The sequence below is a fragment of the Hyperolius riggenbachi genome, chromosome 2 (assembly GCF_040937935.1).
Source record: "Hyperolius riggenbachi isolate aHypRig1 chromosome 2, aHypRig1.pri, whole genome shotgun sequence".
NCBI classification, from domain to species: domain Eukaryota; kingdom Metazoa; phylum Chordata; class Amphibia; order Anura; family Hyperoliidae; genus Hyperolius; species Hyperolius riggenbachi.
The window spans coordinates 329,529,263-329,548,055 of NC_090647.1; the positions used below are offsets into that span (position 1 = coordinate 329,529,263).

An 18,793-nucleotide genomic window follows, 5' to 3' on the forward strand; every position below is an offset into this window, starting at 1 on the left:
GGCAGGACTATAGGTAGTGATGAGAATAAGAAGAGAGTGATCATTCAACAAGGGAGGAATCATGAAAGGAATCATGCGGGGGGATCAGATCTGAGCAGACCAGAACATAAGGGATCCAGGCCATCTGAATGATGACGCCCAAAGGAACACGCCCTAGACTCCGTATTGGTAACTATCAATAATCATTTTTTTTAAGCTATATGGCTTATCACAGCACAGATATCTGAACGTTTGATTTATTGACAATTATTTTTATTATTTTATAGCCAAAGGGAGTGAGCTCTTTCAGTGCACAGAAATTGCTTACTCCGTATTTTTGATAAAGCCCATTCACAGTGGGTATATTTTTCTTTAGATAAACACAATCAATAGTTCTATGATCGCTGGCTGTGAATTCCATAACTTGTTTTGGATAAAAGCTAGACTTAAAGCTGCCTCCTCTAAGCATTTATACTTTGGTATTTTGCCGTAGCATTTGCAGGCCACGCCTAGCAAAGTTTAGGATGACTCAATAGATATTTTATTCCAAAATTATATATATATATATTACCCGCTTGCTCTGTGTAGTAACACAGACCAGCGGAGGTTGAAGTGTAGACAGGGGTACAATCCCTGTCATTTATAGTTGATTGCATATCAATTGTGGGACAACGCCCAGTCGTTATATGAATTGAGTCATCATAAAGTTGTCATAGTTAAATGGTATAGCTGACATCAGCCATTTTGATTTTGATAGCAGCCATTTTGTTTTTGATCGATTCAGCCATCTTGTCTCCAGGAATCCTGTGGTAAATTGATTGACACGGCCGGTGGCCATATTTGATGAGTCATAGCTCTGCACTGTATTTGAATTGACTGCTAAATGGTTTAAGCCTTTTTGTTATTGGTAAATGCGTATGATAACATTTTGATTGTATCACTGAAATTGTATTATCCAGCTCATTGGTCATTATAGGAATAACCTTACGAGTTTTGTTTTGAATCAAAAGTGCAATTTTATATTGTTTTGAGATATTGTTATATTTATTTGATATTAAATTGATATTTTTACAAATTGGTCTACGTTTACATGTTTAAACCAGTACTGTGAGAAACCCTCGAAAAACGAACTCAAACAGTTAGGCGTATGTTTGTATTTTTAGCTCCTCCCATTTTTTCAGAAGCATTACATTTTTGATTTTATATTTTTTTAACGAACAAAACGCCTGACAGCAGAAATTACAGCCTCTAAACACTTCCTGTAGGTTCCAATGAGAGTCTGGATTCTGGTTGAAGGTATTTTGGACCATTCCTCTTTACAAAACATCTCTAGTTCATTCAGGTTTGATGGCTTCCAAGCATGGTCAGTGCTCTTTAACGCTCACCACAGATTTTTAATTAATTATATTCAGGTCTGAGGGCTGAGATGGCCATTCCAAAATGTTGTACTTGTACCTCTGCATGAATGCTTTAGTGGATTTTGAGCAGCGTTTAGGGTCGTTGTCCTGTTGAAAGATCCAGCCCCGGCGCAGTTTCAGCTTTTTCACTGATTCCTGGACATTGGTCTCCAGAATCTGCTGATACTGAGTGGAATCCATGCATCCCTGAACTTTGACAAGATTCCCAGTCCCTGCACTGGCCACACAGCCCCACAGCATGATGGAACCACTACCATATTTTACTGTAGGTAGCAGGTGTTTTTCTTGGAATGCTGTGTTCTTTTTCCTCTATGCATAACGCCCCTTGTTATGCCCAAATAACTCAATTTTAGTTTCATCAGACCACAGCACCTTATTCCAAAATTAAGCTGGCTTGTCCAAATGTGCTTAAAGTGAACCAGAGACGAAGCACCCTTATGTATTTTACCATATATATCAGTGGGAACATTAGAGAAAACACCTACCCTGCTCTCTGTTTCATTCTTCACTGTTCAGCTTGCTTCTTACAGCCCTGATAAAATCCCCGACTGAGCATTCAGTCTAGCTTTGGTCAGGAATCATTATAGCTGGGTCATTATAGCAGAGCCACAAGGGGGCAGGTTTGGGCTTGAAAATACATCACAGAAGATAGACTCAGCTATACAGATTCCTGAGCAAAGTCAGACAATGCTCAGTCGGGGAATTTATCAGGGCTGATAAGAAGCAAGCTGAACAGTGAAGAATGAAAGAGCAGGGTAGATGTTTTCTCTAATGTTCCCACTGATATATATGGTAAAATACATGAGGGTGCTTTGTCTCTGGTTCCCTTTAAGCATACCTTTTTGTGGACGGAGAAAAGGCTTCCTCCGCATCACTCTCGCATACAGCATCTCCTTGCGTAAAGTGCGCTGAATGGTTGAATGGTGCACAGTGACTCCATCTGCAGCAAGAGGATGTTGTAGGTCTTTGGTGCTGGTCTGTGGGTTGATTCTGACTGTTCTCACCATTCGTTGCTTCTGTCTGTCCGAGATTTGTCTTGGTCTGCCACTTCAAGCATTAACTTGAACTGAGTCTGTGATCTTCCATTTCCTCAATATGTTCCTAACTGTGGAAACAGACAGCTGAAATCTCTGAGACAGCTTTCTGTAGCCTTCCCCTAAACCATGATGGCGAACAATCTTTGTCTTCAGGTCATTTGAGAGTTGTTTTGAGACCCCCATGTTGCTACTCAGAGAAAAATTCAGAGAAAATTAAAAGAAGAGGGAAACTTACAGCTGACCCCCTTAAATACTCTTTCTCATAATTGGATTCACCTGCGTATTTTGGGCAGGGGTCACTGAGCTTACCAAGCCAATTTGACTTCCAATAATTAGTTTTAAAGGTTTTGTTATCAATAAAATGAAAATTTATGCACCTGCCTAATTGTATTTAAACAATTATTGCACACTTTCTGTAAATCCAATAAACTTCATTTCACTTCTCAAATATCACTGTGTGCGTCTCCTATATGATGTATTTAACTGACATTTTTACTGTTACAACCAACGATTTATACAGGAAAATCAAGATGAGCAACAAGGTTGCCCAAACTTTCGCATCCCACTGTTAATAGATGCTCTGTAAATAATTTCTGACTTTTGTCAAGCTCATTTGTATCAAGTTCCAGGAGCAAGGCTTGGATCCCACTAGCAGTGCTTTTCTAAGATGTAGAAGGTACTTGGATTTTAATTTGTCCGCTTCTGTCATTCATTCAAGTCTGCACAAAGCAGGAAGCAAAATGTATTGCATCACTTTGCAACCATTAACCTCAATGACACATTTATTGCGCATGGTGGAGAGAATAGTCAGATTCTAGTGAGGTGGAAATGCTTCCACAACAGCTGGGAGTAATTCCTTCCGGTGAGAGCAAAGAAAGGCAGTTTTTCCAGAATATATAGTGAACTAATAAGCCAATGTTAGTTAAACTTGTGAGGGTAAGAATGTCGTTATATACACAAGAGGGTAAAGTAGAATTATTAGAGCCCTAGAATGCACTGGGCTGCTACTACTACTGTCTGCGATTAAAAGTAGACATCATGTTACTGTATGAGAGCTGGAAGATTTAATTAAGCATCCAAATATATATAAAAAAAGGGTTTACTGAATGTTACTAATTAAAATTCTTGCTCTAGGGCTCCAGATATGTCTTTTTGATGTTTTTAATGTCACTTAACTTTAGGCAGAATTTGGGATACATATGCTATGGTGGTATTTTTAGATGGCTTTTATATAATGAGAAATAAATGGTCTTGGATCATAGTAAACATTGTTGGCCTCCCTGATTGTCCTGCATTAGAAATGGGTATAGTTTTAACTTTTATCCAGGGTTTAAGGGCCAAGGTTTGCTTTATAGGCTAGCATATGTCATTTTCATTTCCTAACTGCATAATACCTTATGATCACCTAAGTAGACTTGAATCTTGTAACATCAGCAACAGACGCTGGCACATTTTCATAAGAACACTGAGAACAGGAAATGGATGTTGAATCAGCGCACGAAAAAAAAAAAAAAATGTTCATATTGTTGTAAGGTAATCATTGTAATTTTACAAATGCATTTTACAAATGCAGCATCAGAAATGATTTTGCAAGCTTACCATTAATACACTGCTAAATATGGAGACCAAAAGACAGTGACATATTCACTTGTATTCTTAGACCAGTGATTCTAATTTTATCTCAGAATTAAATGCTAGTTTAATTACAAATGGGAGTGCATTAAAGATTATCTCATTTTACACCCCTCTCCCACTGGGAATACTTCCAGAATGGATCTATCTCTGTCCTGTGATTTCACAGAGCTTTTGAATTAAACATGAAGGTTTTTAACTATTGAAACTATAAAATTAAAGCTGTGACTCATTCCTCCATTAGCCTCCCAAGAATGGGGAGAGACAAGCTCAAGAAAATGGCAGATTGATGGACAGGCCAAATATGAAAACATGTGAGAGAGGTCCAGTTAGAAGTTAGCGAGTGCTGATTCAAATCTAATCTGTTCTTTCATTTGCATTAAAAAACAAACAAGCATGCTGCTTTTATTTGTACGTTGCTAGTGTTGTTTCATTAAACTACACTGAATTGCAACCAGATATGTGCAACTTACCACGTGCAAAACTACATGTGCGTAAACATATGAGGTGCAAATGCAGCCCTTCTGTAAAAGGCTCCTAATTCAACAAATACAGTGGTACCACCATTCAGGAAACACTCTTCTGTGCCAAAGTCAGGATGTGGTTTTCTAACTTCCACGGACCTTAGTAGTGAACTAAATTAAACCAAATTAAAGGAAATAATTTGTGTGTTAGTGCAGAATATGTGAATTATGTCTGATGAGCACACCTTAGCTGGGATTTGAACTGTCAGCTACTAGTGCTGGTTTTATTATTATTATTATTATGCCGCCCAACTAAATGTCTCGACACACATGATTTTTTTTGGACAAGTGCATGTTCCCCATAGAAACATTTGGTGGAAACGCATATGATCCGAACTCCTAGTGAACCACAACGCACCATCGGAGCGGACACTGACCTGTATACTGCAGTTGGCTGTTGGAGAAATGGCTCTTATGTGAACTGAATCTAATACACCTCATCCAGCTCTCTTTTGGAGATATGCCTAAAACAGGTGCTTCTCTTGCCTATCCCTTGGCCCATCGGCTGATAGCACAGGATTAATGTGAATTCAAGACAAGGGCCTCGATTCATCAACACTTAGCAAATTTGTTAACAACAGTTTGATAAAATACCGAATTTGTTAACTTCATTTCAGGATTCATCAAAGTTATCTACAGCTGTTAGCGAACATTCGGTAACGATTCGCTAAAACGGAATAAAGTGCAATTCATGAAAAAGAAAGTGGGCGTGGTTTAGCGTTACATTTAGGATTAGTTATCTCCTTCACTGCTCTGTCGTTATTCCTGTCAGATCATTGCTGACAGAGAAGATGGAGCCATTTGAAGTGGTTATGTATCAGCTGAGAGTGATTCAAAGGCGCAGAAGGGCAAGAATAAGGTCTGCAACCATATAAATTTGTAAGAGAATAGATTTATTTGCTATAAACACGACATCTGCATTTCTCTTGAATCATCTTGTAAGAGAACACAGGCAGTGTCAGGGGTAACAAGGCTCCTATCAAATTGTGGGATTGTCCCAACCACTTCCAGAATCCTGGTCCAGGTGTAAAGCCCTATTCAGAATGTTGCTACGTAGTGCTCAAAGGACTGCCTTTTACCCACAATTCCATGGGAATCTTATGGCCTTGTGTTAAAGTACCACTGTAAAATGGAAATATCGACACGTTACCGAATGGTTACCGAATTGTTATCGAATTCACACCGAATGAGGAAAAACCTTGATGAATACAACTAGAAATCGCTAAACTTCGAATTCGGTAAGTTAACAAACTGGAAAAAGTTATCTCAAAGAGAATGATGAATCGAGGCCATGGTCCCTATACATTTTGCTTAAGATACTAGAAGTCACTGTGAAGATTAAAAACAGTGCTGAGGTGGTCACAGAGTTGGACAGGAATGGAATTTGTTCAGAAACCCTGTATATCTAGTGTTGTCAAACAACCATCCATACAATATTACTCTGCAATTTACATTCCGGAAACAGGACTGGGCAACTATGCTGCTAACTAGTCATATAAAAGTGTGTAAACTACATAAGGCTCAGTTCACACTGGCACGGATGGAATACTGATTCATGGAAAGGCACCAGTTTTCCATCTGTGGCCCTCTGTTTGGTTAGCGCCCGGTCAATGGGACACATCCGTTGATCCGGATAAATCACTGCAGACCCAAACTCGCGGTTCGTTTAGCGGAACAGTCCTAACAGATCCATTTGAACGGACCAATGTGAATGGATCAGTTATCATCCACTCTGTTACGGTCCACTAAACCGTCTGTTTTTTAGGGCAATGTGAACCGGGCCTAAAGCCCGTTTGTGATTAAGGTCATCAAGTTACCTTGCATGAAAAGTTTTTAGTTTGATGAGCGCAAACATTTTTTAAGCATGACAGAAAAAAGCATGCATGTCCTGTAACTATCCACTAGATGGCGAACCCTTACAGCAAAATTACAATCACCCTTCCCCCAACACACAGGACTCAAAATCAATTCTTATCCCACTGCACATCACAGAAATGCAAGAACTGTGCACTGAAATGATATGAATCTGAACTGTGCAATGGGCTGGGTTTTCTCACAGTATTATTTACATTATTTAACAAACATGTCAATTATACTTTATCACTCCACAATAAAGTAGCCAGTTAATTCGCAATGCCAGTAATTTTATCTGTGTACCGGTGCCCGTTAACAGTACAATTTTTTTTCATCAGATGCAATCTTTGAATGCACTTCTTATCGGAAGTAATCAGAAGGTAATTATTGATTATTCCCATAAGTGCGGCTAAACGGAGCCACCCGGGAGGACGGCGAGGGACTCAGATGTGCTTATGGAGCTGGAGGAAGCTCCAGGTAAGTATAAAATCTTTAGGGTGCTTAACTATTTGACATTCCTGGACGTGAAACTCACGTCCAGGAAGCCATGTGCGCTCCTGCGCGTCCACGCGGCCGATCGCGCGCATGCACGCGCGCTCCCGGCCGGCGGTTTGTTAGCCAGTGAATCAGTGAATCGGGCAATGATGCCCGATCACTGATTCCTCTCCCCCGCAGAAAAAACGACAGCTTCTCTCGGAAGCTACGCTTTTTCTGCTTCCTATGTCGCTCTAAGCGTACGTGGTACGCTTAGAGTGACGTCACTGTAAACAACTCATGGCTGCCATCTTGTGGCCAAAAAGTAAACTACATCTAAATGTTAAATAAAAATAAAAATGCACATATATTTACAAAAAAAATACAATTTCAATCCCACCCTCCCAAAAATACCCACATAAAATGTTTAATTAAAAAAAACAAAAAAACATTACAATAAAAAAAACAAAACACAAATATTTAAGGGTCTAAACTTTTTAAATATCTATGTAAAGATGAAATATTTCTTTTTTTTATTATTATAAGCTTGTAAATAGTGATGAATGCAAAACGGAAAAAATGCACTTTTATTTCCAAATAAAATATTGTCGCCATACATTGTGATAGGGACATAATTTAAATGGTGTAATAACCGGGACAAATGGGCATATACAATACGTGGGTTTTAATTATGGAGGCATGTATTATTTTAAAACTATAATTGCCGAAAAGTGAGAAATAATGATTTGTTTCCGTTTTTTTCTTATTCTTCCTTTTAAAATGCATTTACAGGAAAGTGGCTCTTAGTAAAATGTACCCCCCAAAGAAAGCCTAATTGGTGGCGGAAAAAACAAGATATAGATCAGTTCATTGTGATAAGTAGTAATAAAGTTATAGGCTAATGAATTGGAGGTGAACATTGTTCGGATTCATGAAGCGAAAAACGACTGAATGCGAACTGGTTAAGCTCTGGTACACTTTAAAATAAAAAAATTAAAAAAAGACTTGAGATTCCAGGAATGTTTATTTTCATATCAGGCTTGCTTTGAGATGAACTTGTTTGGGAGGGGGAGAGAGTGGGTATAAAAGCTTTTGCAGACAGGTGTATGTTGATTTGGCACATTCCTGTACCATTGATTACCAATCAGGAAATCAAACACAATGATCAACTGCCTGAAAGGGTGGCTGGAGATCTGTCTATATGTATAACCCTAAATCTTTAAAATATGCTCAATAGTTGTTCAAAATGACTGTTAATTGATCATTCTGGGTTACAAGTTGCTATGGTAAGAACAACTGCTGTACAAGCACACTGCGAGGCTACAAACATGTAGCGGGTGTGGGGAATCACCTTGTGTGCAAGTAGGCGGAGCACATCAGAGGGAAGGACAATGGAAGACAAGACAATATTACTTGTTCATCATTTAGTGACCAGTCATCACAGATCACTAAACAACAATTTGGAACACCAATAGCCTTTTGCTTCTGCCAGTCCACACAAATCTACTGTATGCTCAGCTGTGCATGACTGAAGGAGGACTGGGAAGAGACACATCTGGTCCCAGCTTATCTTGGAGAAAAAAAATTGCAAAAAAAGTATTTTTTAAGTATAGCTGATTATTTCCTTTAAGCTCTGTCAGCAATTACCTAATTACATAAGGGTCTTGCACAATTGGATTGTCTTGGGGGGGGGGGGCAGCTGTATCATGATAGGTAGAGCAGTAATGTTAGGCTTCAAAGTCAGTGACATATTCAGAAGGTCAGGCATTTTAGTAACATGGGCTATACAAGAATAGGGTCTTAAGAGTATGTCAACTAGTTACACACAGAAGGGTTATTCGTCATACACATAGGACTGTTCTTACTGCCCAGTGATTTTAGATAGGAGTGAGCAGATTTCACACCATGTGCAAGTCTCTGTCACACAGAAACTAGAAGCCATACTCTGGTTAATAAGTCACCAAATTCTACCAAATTGCTGGCAGCCATGTTCATTTGTATGTATCACAAAATCTAAGCTCCCCTTAATACCCATTATATCCTAATATCCAAGCACACTTTGCCAATCCAGGTTTGACCTAATTGTACAATTTAAAGGTTTAATAAAACAACTCCCTGTTAGACAGATATGTTTGATTCGCATAATCTGATTACAGGGATATACTTAAAATATAGAGATTGTGTCACATGCATTAGTCTGAGCAAGCTTACTAACACTCGTTGGTTACTGACTGGTCGGATAGTGAAATACTGCTGTAAGCATGTATGGAGGCTGCCATATTTATTTCCTTTTAAACAATACCAGTTGTTTGGCAGTCTTGTCGATCTCTTTGGCTGCAGTAGTGCCTGAATCACACACCTGAAACAAGCATGCAGCTAATCCAGTCAGACTTCAGTCAGAAACACTTGCTTGTTCAGGGTCTATGGCTAAAAGTATAAGGGGCACAGGCTCAGCCTCCATTATCCCTCTTAGTTCAGGTGTGCTTTAAGTCAGCTGCATAGAATCACCTTAAAGCGGACTGAAACCCAACATTTCTACTTTGCTCTAATAGATTATTTACAGCATATTATATACAACCAGCATTTTTTTTGTTTTACTAGAACTGCATTCAAAGGGATAACACAGGCTTTAGAAGCTTCCCTTCCAGCAGAGCTGGCCGCTTTGGAAACTTTACATAATGGTATCTAGTGTTTAATTGTATAAGTCAGGAATGTAAACAAAGCCTTCTCTCACACTAGGGGTCTCACAAAGACAGTGAGACAATCATAAATGCTTTCTAATGCTTTCTGATTAAGTTAGAGGATGAATAAAGCAGTTATAAATAAAATGCAAAGTCAGCTCTCAGAGTAAAGTTAGTGTATTTTAGGAATGTATAATTTCTAAATGAATAATAATACTTACGCACAAAAGCAAATATGCTAACCGTATGGGATATAAAAGTAGGAAAACATGTTTTTATTGAATATTATGTCAGGGTTGTATACCGCTTTGAACTAAGACAGGGTTCACGCTTATTGTATTGTGAAAAACGTAACTTTTTTGCATTTGTGCACTTTTTGTTTTGAAAATTTGTTTTTTTATAGCAGTTAATGAAGGTTGATGGGAGTTTGCATGCGATGTGTTAATTCATGCTGCAAGATGTAAGTGTTTTTCGTGCATGTAAAAATATGATTTTTCAAATTTTAGCACAAGTGCAATTCTCTTTTGACTTGAGTCACACATTTGCACGTGACTGAGCCCTGCCTTAGTTCTGAGATCACCAGCAAGCACTTAATGCACAGAAAATATTATAAATTGACCAAAAACACTCCATGTATTCCTCTGAGGCTTCTTTGCAAGCTTTGCTATTTTTACATCAGTTGTCCCCAGCATAGATAGAGTGCACTGAGGAAAATGTTACAAAAAAAAAAAAAAAAAAAAAAAAGCTGAAAAATGATTCTGCTCTGTACAGAGATAAAGTATGTGCAAGCACTTTTACAGATGCCTGCTGTCATTTTTTTTTTCTTTGTAAGGGAATTGTTATTTAAATGTAAATCTAGAACAATTCTAATGCAAAGGAAATAAAAACATTGTTGTTACTACCTGCCAGAAGGAACCAGACACTTAATTCTAGCTGTATGTAAAAACTCTTTCTGTGGACTTACAGGACCTCAAATCCTGGCACACACACCAAATATTTGGATACTTCTCCCCATGCAACAAAAACAGATGTACACAGAAATATACCATTAAATATACCGTTACCGAACCAACTTACCTAAAATAGTGACGATCTTTTGGTCAGTCTTCTGACCAAGCTGATTGGTCACTCTGCATACATAAATGCCAGATATATTGTGGGTTAGAGGGTAGCTGAAATGTAGTGTATTATTGACAGACAGCAAACCTTCGGGCCACGTCCCATCTAACCTGTATTAATAAGAGTTAAACATTGCATAAGAATACAGTACATAGACATTAGTACAGGTTAACGGCATTATTCTTGTAGGCAAAATGAATAAACAGCTAATGCCGCAATCATTAGTTTCTTGTCAACGGGAAGTTAAATGTGGCTACTGGCTACGATGGAAAAGTCTGACAACATACAACATATGCTTCTAAAACCACACAAAAAATGCAGCAAGAAAACTGATCAGAAAAGAAAAATCTAAATCACATCAATAAGAATATATAAAATCAAAATCTTCCATGCATGCTGCTGTTCAGATAGCAGATAAAATATGTTTACAAAGCATGAAATTCCCACCCGTATAATACAAAACCCAGGGCCAGCATACGATGTGTCTGTACTAGCGCTTGATTTAAATGCCTTGCAATGGTCTCAAAGTGGGGTACCTGTGGATTCTGTGGCATAATTTTGGGTGCTAGCCCTGATATGCAGAGGAGCAGCCAAGAAATGAATGATTCTCTGCCATTTCATGTTAGTAACAGCGTTTCACTAATCCCTTAACACTACATGCCCTTCCTGGTGCCAAACCTTAACCTTTGCCCTAAAGAAGCTAAAGAGACCTTGCAGTAAGTAAGAGGAATACAAAGGCTGCCATGTTTGTTTATTTCTGTTTAAACAATGCAAATTTACTAGTGATCCCGCCTCTAATACTTTAAGCCACTGACCCCCCAAAAAAGTATTTGATCTGGTGCATTAACTAAACTTTGACTGCACCAGGCTTGTTTCAGGTTTGGGATTCAGACACTTGCTGAAGCCAAAAAGATCAGCCACGCGACTGCCATTATTTGAAAGGAAATTAATATGGCTGGCTTTCTGGTGACCAGTTTCCTGATGCTCCTCTCTAGGGCCCGTTCACACTGCACGCGTTTCCAGCCGCGTTTTGGAAACGCGTGCAGGTGGCCAAAACGCACGACATCAGACATTGCATAGAGTGCAATGTCTGATGTTCACACTGCATGCGTTCCGGACCTGTGCGGTCCGGGAACGCATGCTGCACGCAGATTTTGCAAAAACGCGTGGCTGTCCCATTCACTTTTCAGTGATGGGATCAGCCACACAACGCACACAAACGCGGATGGCCATGCGTTCGTACGCGTTGCGGTCCGCACGCATGGCCATCCGCATTTCTGATCTGAACGGGCCCTAAAAGGCCCTTTTTCCATGAGCAGCTGATGTGCAGTGAAAAGCCTCTCAAACTCTCACAGCTGCTTGCTACTGTGTGGCAACTGCTCACTGCTGCCTGGTCACTTGCTGAGCATACAGCTCAACTGTACGTGAAAATGAGCCCTAACTGTACCCCCTACCCCAACATCTAAACCAAACCCCTGCTACTACCATTAATGCCTTACAGATTAGAGTTATATGTCAGGAAGGGGGTCAATGTTAAGGAGATTGGTTATTACACTCCGACTTTTTACCCCTCTATTCCTATACCAAAACTTTCCTTTTTTGTGGGGAGTTGAAGAATTACATCCTTTATCATATTCTCTTACTTCAAATGAGACCCCAGGTTATTACCTAGACAGAAACAGTGTGGTATTTTCCCAACAGGCATACAGTCAACAGTAAGAACCTAGATTTAACCCTTCCAAAGCTAACAAACACTGGTCCAGAGTGCTTACGTCTGTACATTGATCAGTGCTTTGATTGAAAAATTATTCAGACTGTCTTTTGCCTGTTTGATTTGTATCTATAATCTCTACTAGGCTTAGAAGTATAAAGATTTGAAAAGCATGTTTGTTTTAAAGACTGCTTAAAAGGTACAGTTCTGTGACAACCCATGAAAATGAAATGCTGCATCTTAGAATTTGTTTTGCTAAGCACTCTGTGAAAGCATTCTGTTCATCTGTGATTTAATTAGATTAGAAATGGTTTGTTATGACATTCAGCTAACAACAATCTGTCCCCATTAATTCAATTTTTACCACAATATCATGTTCTGCTCTGGAAAAAAGTTACAATAACCTAAAAAGTCCAATTTCCCCAAGATTATTACTAGAACAAACTATTGGTTATACAATGTAATTCATGCGAATAAAAGAAGAAAAAAAAAAAGCCAGCCGCAGTTGATTTACCAAGTTAAAAATTAGGTATTGAAAGGCAATACATTTAAGTTAAGAGGGTGAGGCAATGTAATATGCATATGCTGGTCACCCTGCTGGACTCAGAGACGTTTGAATGTACAGCAGAAAGGCCCAAGTTACACTGAAGATAAACTCCAATCTAAAATATAAAACTAAATGTAAATATATTAAGTGGGTGATTAATCTGACGATATAAGATGAAATGCAAATTTTCTATTCATTGATGGCAAAAAAAAGTCTAATGCTATCAACAAAACCACATACACACATCCAACAGCCGTCGCTCTAAACAAACGAGGAACGGTAGGTCAGCCGAGAACTGTTCAAAAAAACAAAAAAAAGAGTGTCCCAAACGAAGGTCAAAGACAAGATTATTGTCTGTCCAGGAGGATCAGTTCGGATGATAATCGCCGTTGGTATCGAACAGGGTGGTCAGTTATGCACTTCTAAGTTCAAATTTTTGGGCTAATGACCCGATTGGCAAACAGTCATTGCGCTGTCGCTGGATTCAAACAAACTCCAATGTCGTTCATACAGGGGTCGCTTGTTTTACAACAATGACAGTCGAGGGTGTGTACGCAGCTTAAAAAGAGAAAAAAGTTCAGAACAGCTGGAAAACTATGAAAGCTCATATAAATGATTACTACGTTCATAGCAAGTGTACAGTGTTTCATGATTTATCTTTCCTCTGTTCTGAATGAATAGATATGTTCATACGTACAACGGTTTTATTTTGCCAGCATTAGAGTACCTGCCAGGCAGCACTCACTGCAACACGTCCCTAAGATCAGCGTACATTCTGCCACTCTGGCGTAGTGTGAACCAGACCTGTGCCTATTTAAAAAATGGGAACAGACTGCAACTTTACACCTTGGCCTGAATTACTGCACACTGCAGCAAATCGAAATTAGCCTAATGATAAAAAGTGGATGTAGAAAAAGAACACTGCTGCGATGTACAGCAATGTTCCTCTTCTTGATATTTGTGCGCCACTGGCTAAACTGAGTCACATGACAATGGCCAGTCAGGTCACATAATATTTCTAATTACAGAATGGGTGAATGCACCACCTTCTCACTGAAAGAAATAGTGCTGACCAGTGGCCAGGGGTTGACTGAAGTTTAGCCGAGTATAAGGGACTTGCATTGATTGACAATAGCAAACTCATCTGTGGCAGAATATAATTTACCAACTTTCAAGTGGCTAAGCTATTGTCACAGAGAAATGTAATGGAACAATAACAATGTGCTTTACTGCAACTTTATAAAACAGGATGCCTGCACAGATTGGTATTAGAACCCATCTCAAGGCATAGATCTAAAATAGAGTAGAGCTTTAAACGCAAATAGTTCATATTTTCACACTTCTTCATAATTTTTTTCTTTTTTAAGATCAATTACTTTAATGTGTCTTCATATGTTCAATCAGATCTTAAATCATTTAAAGGAGTTGACAATACGATCAGAGCTCTAAAAACCTGAACCACATGTGTTCCACTTTCTAACCACGCTCAGTTCATTGACCGTTTGCTGCACATCACCAGATTTCCCCCACTTTCACTGCAAACATCCAGAACAGGTATTGTTATTACATGGGGTATAATAGTACAGGTCACCTGGTCCATTTTATTTCTGTTGGAGCTGGATTGGCATCAGCGTTACACTTCAGCTGAACATTCTTCCTGCCAACAAACCAGTTGCCATCATAACCCGTTATTGAAACTTCAGGAGCATCTAGAAAACAGAGGAGAAAATGGTTTACAGATCAGCTTTGTGTGCAGCAATGTAACATTACCAAAATCACTAAAATTAATCAAGGTGAAGGCGCATTTATTTTCATACCTATACTTAGTTTTTCTGTTAGTAGTGATGCACAAGGTATTATAAGCAGGGCCAGATATGAAAATCACACCCTACAGCAATAAATGCACATTGTGCTGGTTTGGATGGTGACAGGACAGAAGGAGAAGATTTCTGATCTGAAAATGTATCTACCTGTGGTAAATGAATGAACACGGGGATGCAAGCAATAATAAACTATAAACTAAAGAATGTCTTTCTAGATTACTACTGATGAACATTGGGAAAAATATTCTAGATTACTCAATAAATCTAGTAAATAGGACTCCCTTTTACTCATATTCAGGGAACTGCTAATGCTGTTTGTGAACAACTTCAACTCTAATAAAATACACCACTAAGGGCTCATTTCCACTATAGTGAATCCGCATGCGTTATCCGCATGCGGATTCGCACAGCCAATACAAGTGGATGGGCCTGTTTCCACTTGTGCGTTGTGCGGAGCGTTTTTGTGTGCGGGGAAAATCTGCACGGCAGAGCCGTCAGAATTCGCTCCCCGCACACCGCTAAGCGAATCGCATACAATGTATCTAATAAATCCCATGCGGTTTTCCCCGCGATTTCGCATGCGAAATAATGTTAATTTACAAAGGCAGTGACATGGTTAAAATCGCCCACCTACTACCCTATGCGAAATCGCATGCAAAATTGCGGGAAAAACGCATGCAAAATCACATCCGCATGCGATTTCGTCTGCGGTGATTTCCCGGCGATTCCGCACCGCACAAGTGGGAAATGCAGCCTTAAAAAACAACTGAAGTGAGGAGGGATATGGAGGCTGTCATATTTATTTCCTTTTAGGCTGGTTTCACAGTGGGACGTTACAGGCGCACGTTAGAGCAGCCTGTAACGCAGCCCACCGCACAGTAATGAAAAATCAATGGGGCTGTTCACAGTGCCCACGTTGCGTTACATTGTAACGCTGCGTCACAAGACAACGTACTGCATGCAGTACTTTAGACGCGACTGAGCCGCGTTAGACTGCTTGCACATGCTCAGTTGTGTTGGGGAGGAGCGGAGAGCGGCCAGGCACATGGCTAATTAATATGCACTGCACGTTGTGACGTGCAGGGTTTACTTCCTGGAGCGGCCGCTCTGTGCGGCGATTGGCCGGCGGGACCACGTGATGCCGCATGCGCACAAGAGTACGCATCACGGACGCCAGAGTGAGCTGCACAACGCGGCTCACTCTGACGTCCAGATCCAGCACCACCAGGCATTCCGTTAGGGGGACGTTATGCGACCTTAACGCCCCCTCTAACGCAACGTCCTGGTGTGAAATTAGCCTTAAACAATGCAAATTGACTGGCTGTTTTGCTGATCCTCTGCCTCCTCTACCTACTTTTAGTCACAGACCCTGAACAAGCATGCAGATGCATGTTTGCTTCAGGTATGTGATTCAGACAGAACTGACACCAGAAAGATCAGAAGGAAGCCAGGCAACGGGTATTATTAAAAGGGAATAAATATGGCAGCCTCCATATCCCTCTCACTTCAGTCTCGTTTACACTTACAAATGCAGATAGTATGCCATTGGAATGAAATGTGTGCGATCCTTCGCCATCTACACTGCCAAGTCTTGTAGTGATGATCTAATTCACTACAGTGAATGGGTGAGCAGTGCGCTATGCCGAAAAATGCGTGCAGCAGTGCGATAGCACATTGCACTACTGCGCAGCGCATGTAGTCTGAACATCAGACAGTGAAGTCTATGCATATCTGATGTTCTTGCGCGTTATACACACCATACATGTTGTCGAAATGCATTCTGCAAAACGTATAGTGTGAACGAGGCTTAAGGCCCTTTTAGGGCTCATTTCCACTATTGCGGTGCAGAATCGCCTGGATTCCACCGCTGATGAAATAGCATGCGGATGCGAATCCCCATGCGTTTTTGGCCGTGAATTCGCATGCAAATTTGCATAGGTGAGGGTATATGCGATTTTAACCATGTCACTGCCTGTGTGAATTTACATTCGTACCTATGCGAATTCGCGGCAAAAAACGCATGGGGAAACCGCATGCGATTTCCCTATTAAATACATTGCATGTGATTTGCATGCATTCCACTCGCAGGCGAATTCTGCGTCTCTTTTGTGTGGTTTTTCACCGCTGAAAAAAAACGCACCTCAACAACGCTACAGTGGAAACAGGCCCATCCACTTGCATTACATGTGCGAATCCGCATGCGTTGGACGCATGCGAAATCACGATAGTGGAAACTAGCCCTTACACTGGTTACGTTTTGATCCAAAAATTGGATCACATGCAGTTTGGCAGTGCTGTACCAATGCAGGGCATCAATCTTTTCATTTCATGTGTATCAATTTTATTAATGTAATTGTTATACCCTGTTCCCACTGACACAATACCATATGTACCCAAACAGAGTATGAAGCATTTTTCCCGCACGTACATTTGGGTTTTAGTTAATAAAGTGCAAGAAAATTGAATAAACGCAATACTAAGCAATTTTCATACCATTTCCTAATGACATTTTTTTTGCGCCTATAAATCATCACAAAATCATTCACAAAGAGAAACTACACTAATCGCACAACAATTACATCACAGCGCATTTGTGATGTACAGTGGAAAAGAGACCTCAATCTATGTATCAGTACTTTTTTTGCATTTACAGATTATAGCAGGAGTGTCCCTGGAAGAAAGGGCATCCTCTGCCAATCATTCCAGGCTGCACAATTTATCATCTTCATAATCAGACTAAGTCATTTCTTTTTGCACAGGTGCATAGAACAAGCACTGTGCTGTAATAAGAAAGGGTGTGTGAATGTAGATACACCATGGCCCTAATACCTTGGACTTCCACCGACAATCTAGAAGCCTCAAAACCACGTAAATATGAGGAGGCCAGACTACTGGAACTACAGGGCACCCAGGAGGTATTCAGATCCCTTCACCTATTGGCATTTCACAGATTCATAAGAAATTCATTTCTAACTATTTTTCCCACACAAGCAAAATGTAATACCGTGTGTGTGTGTGTGCGTGCGTGCTTCAGCAAATTAAAAATTGCAATATGAAATGCATAGAGGTGTTTAGAAGGGTTTCTTCATTCTTCCCAAAACACCTTTAGCAGCTATGGCAGCTGTGAGTTCTCAGGCATGATGTGAAGAGATTCACACACCTGCATTTGGGGATTTTCTGACATTCTTTTCTGTTGATCCTCTTAAATCCAACTAAATACATGGCTAATTGTGGAAGTAGTTACACAGATTAGTGTAAATTACAAGTATTACTTTGGAAACAGAACTTTTCAGATTGAAAAATTATTTGTGCAGCTGTGCAGCTATCCATGCAGATGAAAGACCGCTACTGCTGGTTATTTCCTGTTACCACACATGAGGTAGTGAATCTGCTGTCGGTGAACTAACAAGTCCCACCTCCTCAAGCATGACACATGGTTTCTACTGTAATGCTGGGATATGTAGTCAGAAATCTGATATTCTTCCTACTTTGTTTGTCTTTTTGCAGTGGCGTAGCAATAGAGGTTGCAGAGGACTCGACCGCACCAGGGCCCTTCCTCAACTGCAGAATTAGCGATTGGTCCTGTGGTTTTAATGGATCACTTCTACAAATGCTTTGAATGATAATATTCATTAACAAGCTGTTCCCCCATCCCCCCTTGCACCTCTGGCACTGTGTTGCCCTTGGCAGGTTTTGGTGTGCCGTATCAAATTGTTATGTATAGATTGCTTGGGGGGGGGGGGGGGGGGGGTGGAGACCATGTAAAACTTGCACTGAGGCCCATAGCTCCTTAGCTACCTTACTGTCTATTTGCAATATCTAAGCAGACATTCTTATGTCTCTTACTGAGCAGAGGCTTCCTTCTGGCCACTCTGCCATAAAGCTTAGGGCTCTTTCACACTTGCTAACGCGTGCACTAACCTGATTTCATGCACATATTATGAATTACTGCATGGCGTTGGGAAGTTACAGTGCGACACTGATTAGCAGCACT

The 18,793-nt window shown here is 40.1% G+C and overlaps 1 protein-coding gene across 2 annotated transcripts in view; it reads right to left on the reverse strand.

The window, feature by feature from the left end:
• Positions 1-18,793, reverse strand: part of NECTIN3 (nectin cell adhesion molecule 3) — a 156,116-nt gene that overhangs the window by 47,807 nt on the left and 89,516 nt on the right. For both annotated transcript variants that reach the window (XM_068269332.1, XM_068269331.1), the window contains exons 4-5: positions 14,568-14,685; positions 10,677-10,828 (exon numbers count right to left, since the gene is read on the reverse strand). In XM_068269332.1, coding sequence (XP_068125433.1) covers positions 10,677-10,828; positions 14,568-14,685 — 270 coding nt within the window. The remainder of the gene's footprint in view (positions 1-10,676; positions 10,829-14,567; positions 14,686-18,793) is intronic.